This window comes from Hypomesus transpacificus, chromosome 14 (assembly GCF_021917145.1).
Source record: "Hypomesus transpacificus isolate Combined female chromosome 14, fHypTra1, whole genome shotgun sequence".
NCBI lineage: Eukaryota > Metazoa > Chordata > Actinopteri > Osmeriformes > Osmeridae > Hypomesus > Hypomesus transpacificus.
This window is the reverse complement of record NC_061073.1, coordinates 9,519,211-9,528,855: the sequence shown is the minus strand read 5'-3', so window position 1 is coordinate 9,528,855 and position 9,645 is coordinate 9,519,211. Positions and strand designations below refer to the sequence as shown.

The 9,645-nt window shown below is 47.0% G+C and overlaps 1 protein-coding gene across 1 annotated transcript; it reads right to left on the bottom strand.

Annotated features, from left to right (window-relative positions):
- Nucleotides 1-2,489: 2,489 nt before the first annotated feature.
- Nucleotides 2,490-8,658, bottom strand: si:ch211-284k5.2 (uncharacterized protein CFAP97D2). The gene is made up of 5 exons (XM_047033502.1): nt 8,566-8,658; nt 8,008-8,088; nt 7,153-7,271; nt 6,313-6,496; nt 2,490-2,573 (listed from the first exon to the last, which is right to left on the bottom strand). Exons 1-5 carry the CDS (start codon nt 8,656-8,658, stop codon nt 2,490-2,492), a joined length of 561 nt encoding a protein of 186 aa, XP_046889458.1.
- Nucleotides 8,659-9,645: the final 987 nt, after the last annotated feature.

The window sequence follows — 9,645 nt, the reverse complement described above, 5'->3', positions numbered from 1 at the left end:
ACAAATTGTTTCTTGATCGTTTAACGACTATTAACTAATTAACGACTAACTAACAGATGTCGTTTTTAAAGGTTACCAGAAAGTGTTAGCAGATTTGAGTTGTTTCTGTCCCTGTCACAGTTCTGCTGTGGCTGTAGTCTGCCTCAGTAGGAAATACAGGAACTTCGGAGAGACAGACTCACATTCCCAGAACCTCAGGAGAGAGACAGGCTCACATTCCCAGAACCTGAAGAGAGACAGACTCACATTCCCAGAACCTGAGGAGAGACAGGCTAACATTCCCAGAACCTGAGGAGAGACAGACTCACATTCCCAGAACCTGAGGAGAGACAGGCTCACATTCCCAGAACCTGAGGAGAGACAGACTCACATTCCCAGAACTTTAATTTGCCAAGATTTCTTGACTGACATCATCACTGTTTATATCTATTTTCATAAATGGATATGAACAATTAATTTCTATCCAGGATTTCATCTAGTGTGTATAGTTTGGTCGCATTAGAAAGTCCTCATCTATGGAACATAGATGAGGATGTGTTAGTCAGAATTTAATAAATAAAAAGATAAGTAAATAAATAGATAAATACATAAATAAATATGGCTAGGAAATAAATTCTGAACATTTTAAAATAAATGTGGTGTTCAAAAAAAGTCTCCAAAAATAAATAAATGTGGCATTAGTAAATAAAAGTCGCGTGAAATAAATAAATGTTGTCTTTACAAAAACGTAATTTTGAAATAAGTAAATGTATTTATTTATTGATGTAGGTAAATGGATTCAGATATATAATTATATGATGCTATATTTATATATTTATTACCATCTTTTTTTTATTTCATTACATTTATTTCATAGCCATTTTTATTTATGTATTTATATATTTATTTACTTATCTATTTATGTATTTAATTCTGACTAACTCGGCGTTCCATACTCGTCAACTTCTTCAATCCTTTCCTGGCAATGTGTATATATGTATATAAATATATAATGCACTGAGAAGCAAATCATGGAATTTGCTTTACAGGATCTTTATGGTTGTTTATGGTTGAAGAGCGTAGGGGGGCGTAAGGAGGTCTGGGGGGTGAGGAGTTCCTGAGGGTAACTGGGGGGTAACTGGGGGGCATGTCCATGAAGGCACTGGTGGGTGAGGAGAGAGACCTGATATTGAATTTTGAGTGGGACAGGGAGCCAGTGAAGAGATTTCAGGATTGGGGTGATATATTCGTACTTACGCACCCTCATCAGGAGCCTGGCAGCGCTGTTCTGGATGTATTGCAGTCTCTGGTGAGGAGTGCATTACAATAGTCCAGCCTGGAGGAGACACAGGCGTGGACAAGCTTCTCTGCATCTGCCAGGGTGAGTGTTGGACGGAGTTTGGCGATGTTCTTGAGGTGGTAGAATGATGTCTTACAGAGGTGTTTGATGTGGGTGTCAAAGGTGAGCTCAGGGTCCATTTTAACACCCAGATTAGTGACAGAAGCAGAAAAGGGGATGGCCTGAGAAGGTGATACTGACATCTGTCCTCACCAGTCCTCACCAGTCCTCATCTGTCCTCACCAGTCCTAATCTGTCCTCATCAGTCCTCATCTGTCCTCACCAGTCTTCATCTGTCCTCATATTTCCTCATCAGTCCTCACCAGTCCTCATCTGTCTTCACCAGTCCTCACCAGTCCTCACCAGTCCTCATCTGTCCTCACCAGTCCTCATCTGTCCTCACCAGTCCTCACCAGTCCTCATCTGTCCTCACCTGTCTTCACCAGTCCTAATCTGTCCTCATCTGTCTTCACCAGTCTTCAGAGCTGAGATGTGTCCTCTCCCTGTGTGCCTGGTATGATCCTACCTGGAGCTGTCGACTCGTTCAGCCTTGTGAGCATACTGCCATCTAGCGGAGAGATCCTTCTCCTCCAGCTCTTCACACATACAGACAGGTCTATTTAATACTTTACAGTAAGGTAATATTAACTACCATGTCACTACATAGTGATACCTGTAGAAACAACATTGTAGTGACACAGGACCTGCTATGAAGTGACACAGGACCTGCTATGTAGTGACACAGGACTTGCTATGTAGTGACACTGCATTAAGGGTAAGTATAGCAGTACAGAAGTTATTGCTCAAGTGAAACTTGGTATGGAGGAGGACCTTCCAGGGGTAACTTCCTCTCACCCCTCTCACCCTCTCACCCCACTCACCCTCTCACCCCTCTCACCCTCTCACCCCTCTCACCCTCTCACCCCACTCACCCTCCCACCCCTCTCACCCTCTCACCCCATCACCCCTCTCCTCCCTTTTTAATAACCTTTGCAGTACAGATTATAACTTTACAGAAACCTCTACCACTGTATGCTATTTACTTATATTTATCTCATGATTTATAAACCAAGGATTTCATTTATTTATTATGATCAAACTAAACAAATCATGTGTCAACTTTTTATTGATGCTGCAAATGCAGCAGTGGGGGGGGGTCAGTGGGGGGGGGTCAGTGGGGGGGGTCAGTGGGGGACCCCTCACTGCCCTCGGACGTGTCGCCGACGCTGCTGAACTTCACCCTCCTCCTGGATCTCTGCGAACAGAGTCACAATCATAATTATTACTATTATTATTATATCTGCAAGCAGTGATGAGGGGTAAAGCAGTCTAGCAGGTGTTCCCTCTGAGGAACCTCAAAGTAAAACTGCATCTGAGATAGAAAGTCACTTAGATTCATAGAAAGCAAGATGCAGATGCATCCTTCACACACAAAACAATCCAAGAAAGCATGAAAAATTACACACAAAAAAAAAGATGTACATATGAATAAATACATAGTGGTAGACATACTGTAGGTCACATGAATAACCATAGAGCACCCCAGAGTGGTGAGAACTGAGATGAACTGTGTTTAGGGTTAATTGCGGTGGAAGCAGCTGTCCGTCTGGCTCCTGCCTCTCCTCCTGCCTCCTGCCTCTTGTCTGTCTGGCTCCTCCTGCCTCTTGTCCGTCTGCCTCCTCCTGCCTCTTGTCCATCTGCCTCCTCCTGCCTCTCCTCCTGCCTCTTGTCCTTCTGCCTCCTCCTGCCTCTTGTCCATCTGCCTCCTCCTGCCTCTTGCCTCCTCCTACCTCTTGCCAATCACAGTGTGGAAAACAGAGCTCTTAAAATGACACTTTGATGCTTAATTCTCTCCAGATCAGTGTGAGGAAACACTTCAGACTTTATTAAGTGCTGAAGCACTCATCCCTTTGATTAAGTGCTGAAGCACTCATCCCTTTGTGGCTTTAAATTGGAATGGTGAAAGCCGTTAGAAATCTTGACAGAGAATGGAAGTGAGGCTGTGAAGGCACGGTGCCCCTCTCCTCACATGCTGTCGTTAGAGACCTTCTGATGGATGGAACAAAGTGTGTGTGCTCTCATGCTGTCAGACGGCACACAGGGACTGATTAGTAGCAGATTACACAGCCTCTGCCTGACACATACAACACTGTTCTCCAGCTGTCCAAGTTGTGCTCCTTACAAACCACGGCTCTGGTTGATGTAAATAAATGGAGGAGAGGTGAGCCAGGTGGATGGAGGAGAGATGAGACAGGTGGATGGAGGACAGGTGAGACAGGTGGTTCAACCATGCCACCGTCAGGTAGCTGTACTCATGATAAAGGTTCTCCAGCTAGCCTCATCTCCCTGATGTGACTGCAGACAGGATTCACAACAGGAACAGAACATCCAAATGCTGGTGGTAGATGCTGGTGGTAGATGCTGGTAAATGTAAATGTAGATGCTAGTGGTAGATACTATGGGTAGATGGTAGTGGTAGATGGTAGTGGTAGATGGTAGTGGTAGATGCTGGTGGTAGATGGTAGTGGTAGATGGTAGTGGTAGATGGTAGTGATAGATGGTAGTGGTAGATGGTAGTGGTAGATGGTAGTGGTAGATGGTAGTGGTAGATGGTAGTGGTAGATGGTAGTGATAGATGGTAGTGGTAGATGGTAGTGATAGATGGTAGTGGTAGATGGTAGTGATAGATGCTGATGGTAGTGGTAGATGGTAGTGGTAGATGGTAGTGGTAGATGGTAGTGGTAGATGCTGGTGGTAGATGGTAGTGGTAGATGGTAGTGGTAGATGCTGGTGGTAGATGATAGTGATAGATGCTGGTGGTAGATGGTAGTGATATATGGTAGTGATAGATGCTAGTGGTAGATACTATGGGTAGATGGTAGTGGTAGATGGTAGTGGTAGATGGTAGTGGTAGATGGTAGTGATAGATGGTAGTGATAGATGCTGGTGGTAGATGCTGGTAAATGTAAATGTAGATGCTAGTGGTAGATACTATGGGTAGATGGTAGTGGTAGATGGTAGTGATAGATGGTGGTGGTAGATGCTGGTAAATGTAAATGTAGATGCTAGTGGTAGATACTATGGGTAGATGGTAGTGATAGATGCTGGTGGTAGATGCTGGTAAATGTAAATGTAGATGCTAGTGGTAGATACTATGGGTAGATGGTAGTGGTAAATGGTAGTGGTAGATACTATGGGTAGATGGTAGTGATAGATGGTAGTGATAGATGCTGGTGGTAGATGGTAGTGGTAGTGATAGATGGTAGTGGTAGATGGTAGTGGTATATGGTAGTGGTAGATGGTAGTGGTAGATGGTAGTGATAGATGGTAGTGATAGATGCTGGTGGTAGATGCTGGTAAATGTAAATGTAGATGCTAGTGGTAGATACTATGGGTAGATGGTAGTGGTAGATGGTAGTGATAGATGCTGGTGGTAGATGCTGGTAAATGTAAATGTAGATGTTAGTGGTAGATACTATGGGTAGATGGTAGATGGTAGTGATAGATGCTGGTGGTAGATGCTGGTAAATGTAGATGCTAGTGGTAGATACTATGGGTAGATGGTAGTGGTAGATGGTAGTGGTAGATGCTGGTGGTAGATGGTAGTGGTAGATGGTAGTGGTAGATGGTAGTGATAGATGGTAGTGGTAGATGGTAGCGATAGATGGTAGTGATAGATGGTAGTGGTAGATGGTAGTGGTAGATGGTAGTGATAGATGGTAGTGGTAGATGGTAGCGATAGATGGTAGTGATAGATGGTAGTGATAGATGGTAGTGGTAGATGGTAGTGGTAGATGGTAGTGATAGATGCTGGTGGTAGATGGTAGTGGTAGATGGTAGTGGTAGATGCTGGTGGTAGATGGTAGTGGTAGATGGTAGTGGTAGATGCTGGTGGTAGATGGTAGTGATAGATGCTGGTGGTAGATGGTAGTGATAGATGGTAGTGATAGATGCTAGTGGTAGATACTATGGGTAGATGGTAGTGGTAGATGGTAGTGGTAGATGGTAGTGATAGATGGTAGTGGTAGATGGTAGTGATAGATGGTAGTGGTAGATGGTAGTGATAGATGGTAGTGGTAGATGGTAGTGATAGATGGTAGTGGTAGATCGTAGTGACAGATGGTAGTGGTAGATGGTAGTGGTAGATGGTAGTGGTAGATGGTAGTGGTAGATGGTAGTGGTAGATGGTAGTGATAGATGGTAGTGATAGATGCTAGTGGTAGATGGTAGTGGTAGATGGTAGTGGTAGATGGTAGTGATAGATGGTAGTGGTAGATGGTAGTGATAGATGGTAGTGGTAGATGGTAGTGGTAGATGGTAGTGATAGATGGTAGTGATAGATGCTAGTGGTAGATGGTAGTGGTAGATGGTAGTGGTAGATGGTAGTGATAGATGGTAGTGGTAGATGGTAGTGGTAGATGGTAGTGGTAGATGGTAGTGGTAGATGGTAGTGATAGATGGTAGTGGTAGATGGTAGTGGTAGATGGTAGATGCTGGTAGTAGATGAGGGGAAATCTATGGGGTTTTCTTTCCATCACGAATACCGATACTCCAGGTTCACTCTGAGGAACTGTGTCCTGCTCAGGGGGGTTCATGAGGTGTGTCTCTGGGCCCTTGTCTCTCTGTGTCTCCTCATGTCTCTTAATGTCTCTGGGCCCTTGTCTCTCTGTGTCTCCTCATGTCTCTTAATGTCTCTGGGCCCTTGTCTCTCTGTGTCTCCTCATGTCTCTTAATGTCTCTGGGCCCTTGTCTCTCTGTGTCTCCTCATGTCTCTTAATGTCTCTGGGCCCTTGTCTCTCTGTGTCTCTCTGTGTCTCCTCATGTCTCTTAATGTCTCTGGGCCCTTGTCTCTCTGTGTCTCTCTGTGTCTCCTCATGTCTCTTAATATCTCTGGGCCCTTGTCTCTCTGTGTCTCTCTGTGTCTCCTCTTGTCTCTTAATGTCTCTGGGCCCTTGTCTCTCTGTGTCTCTCTCTGTCTCCTCATGTCTCCTCACCTGCTGGTGCTGGACCCCTCTCGGGTAGCGAGCGATGTCTTGTCGTCTACGCTCTTCCCTCTTCCAGTCGTCCAACCACAGCTGCCGGCGGTACTCCGACTGGCGGGCCGTGATTCGCTGGTAGATGGCCTGGTTCTGATTGGTCACATGCAGCAGCTCATCCCTCCTCTTCTCAGCGTTCAGACTGCGTGAGAGCGAGAGAAAGATTCAACTCCAGCTCCTGTCAGCCTGGCACACATCTACCTCTTCCTGGTCCAGGTCATGAATGTTTTACTGAGTGACATCAGCGCTGATGACACGAGAGCCGCTGTCGTCGCAACAACCCCTACTCCCCAGGTAGCCATGCCAACCCCAACACACACGGTAACATCAGGACTAGGTACAGCAGAGTCTGCAAAGCTTATTCCACAACCATATACAAAAACTGATCATTATCACCACATTTTGCAGCATGAAAGACAGGGGTTCTGCTAAGTCAGAGATAACAAAAATGTTTCAGGGAACACAACGTCTGCATTGTAGAAGCCATCTTATTGCCTGGAGGCAGTAAGTACTGCTACTGGTTAAAACAGAGTTGTTGTGTCAGGATGTTACGGTGATTCATGTTTATCAAGATCATCTATCTACTCTCCTGTGGGGTTCAAACCCTTCCAGCTAGAACAGTCAAACAGCCCGCACGCACACAGTATTGATCACATAAATAATTGACTCAAGGCCAGATAGCGTCAGTCTGTAACCGGAGGAGTGTAGTGTTTCACCAGCTGGGTATGACAGTGACAGTGTCTGGGAGCTGAGGAGGATCTGACTTAATGGTGAAACGTGAAGCCGTTAGCGAGCTACCTCCACTCAGCGTAATGGTTCCTGTGGTCGACCAGACCTCTGGACCGCACAATGTCAGACAGCCTGGAGGCGAGGAGCTGGTTGTCTCTCTCGATGACGGCCTGACGCTCCTCATGAACCTGGTCAATAACGTCCCAGTGTTAATGCATGGACTGCTTACAACCATATCTGGTCATTGACTTTAGTTACTTTAAATAATGGTTCAGATATTGATGGCATATTAGAAGACTGAAACATGTTGACGGATATTCATATGCCCAGAGACATTCTATCTCTAGTGTCCTCATGCCAAACATATATAATATATTTTCATATTTCTGAAACAGAAAATCTAACTGTAGCCTCAACTATATTTCAGTATAGTTATAATCTTATAGTATAATTAGATTAGGCCACACCTCAGAGTATTCATAATCACAACTCAAGATCCCATCCCCCCATCCCTCTATGAATAAGTTACGTCAGGATCATGTCATTCGTTAATCGTTGTTGAAATATCAACTATCGGAAACATGCAAGAGTAACACAGATGAATTGGTCCTAATGCATCTAAATGTTGTGTTCTGACATGTTGCTCTCCTGGTGTAACCAGCAGGTGTGTGCACTGACCTGTTGCTCTCCTGGTGTAACCAGCAGGTGTGTGCACTGACCTGTTGCTCTCCTGGTGTAACCAGCAGGTGTGTGCACTGACCTGTTGCTCTCCTGGTGTAACCAGCAGGTGTGTGCACTGACCTGTTGCTCTCCTGGTGTAACCAGCAGGTGTGTGCACTGACCTGTTGCTCTCCTGGTGTAACCAGCAGGTGTGTGCACTGACCTGTTGCTCTCCTGGTGTAACCAGCAGGTGTGTGTTCTGACCTGTAGTTTCTTCAGCTTCAGCTGGACGTGAGCGGGAGCTTTGATGCCCTTGGTGTCCACCATCGGCCTCGCCGCGTTCACCTGACCACAGGACAATTAAAAAGCAAAGATTATGTTTGATGTTGTACATTTTGGTTCGCAAAAAGCCCCAAAAAGGGAATTCTAAAGACCTCCACCACACTAACTCTCCAGATGCTCAAGCAAGGTGTTCATGGGAAGGTGATGTTTGACGTAGAGTAGACGTCCCTAATGACACAGGACCAACTTAATCTGTCATGTAATGCTAGCGGATCCTGTGAAGCTTGCTCTGATCCTGTTCATACTGTGAATGTCCCCTGGAGCAGGTGCTCCTGGGAGGAACCGGGGGGCCAGAGGGCAGCCATGAACATTTTGCAGCAATTACAACAATGTTTTTTCCAATAAACGTTTGTATGCATATCAGCACAACTTTCACACTACTATTAACCTTTCAGAAATATGTACACACATAAACATCATAAATACCAACTGAGGTGAAACTTGTAACAGGGTCCAGACAGCCAGACCCAGCCAGAGTACCTTGTCCCTGTGTTGTTGGTATGTGGACTGGTCCCATCTCTGCTGCAAGTGTCTGTTGGTGGCCGGCTGAAGAGGCTGGTACGCCTTGTGCATGTTACCCTTCAGGAGCTCTGGTCTCTCTGACGCTGTGGAGGACTGGGGCTCTGCATTACACACACACCTTCACACACACACCTTCACACACCCACACACACCTACATAAACATACACACACACCTACACACACCTACACACACACACATAAACTCACGCCCAGAGAGCCCCTCTGTCAGCAGGAGGTCAGGTGGGGCTTACTCTGTGAAGACGGGGGGCTGTTGCCATGGCGCCTGGACTGCACCTCTCTCTACAGTGCGAGGCGATCGGGTCTCAGTAAATTATTAGTGAGTTCACCCAGCCTACTCCCTCCACCCCGTCCACTCACCCAGCCTACTCCCTCCACCCCACCCACCCAGCCTACCCACCTCCACCCATCCAGCCTACCCCCCTCCACCCCCCTCCACCCCCCTCCACCCACCCAGCCTACCCCCCTCCATCCCCCTCCACCCCCCTCCACCTACCCAGCCTACTCCCTCCACCCCCCTCAACCCACCCAGCCTTCTCCCTCCAGCCCCCTCCACCCATCCAGCCTACCCCCCTCCACCCCCCTCCACCCCCCTCCACCCACCCAGCCTACCCCCCTCCATCCCCCTCCACCCCCCTCCACCTACCCAGCCTACTCCCTCCACCCCCCTCCACCTACCCAGCCTACTCCCTCCACCCCCCTCAACCCACCCAGCCTTCTCCCTCCAGCCCCCTCCACCCACCCAGCCTACTCCCTCCACCCCCCTCAACCCACCCAGCCTTCTTCCTCCAGCCCCCTCCACCCACCCAGCCTACCCCCCTCCACAAAATCGAAGAGCCATTCTCAGTAAGTCCTTTCTGATTGTGAAGATTATGCAGCATTGAGTGTCAAACCAAGGAACTATCTTCATCCTTTTTAGATCTGGAGACGTCATACAGGATCTGCGTCTCAGCATACAGTTCCTGCTGCAGCCTGCAGAGGGAGACACCTGCCGTGGATGTGCTGCGGCTGAGAGGCCA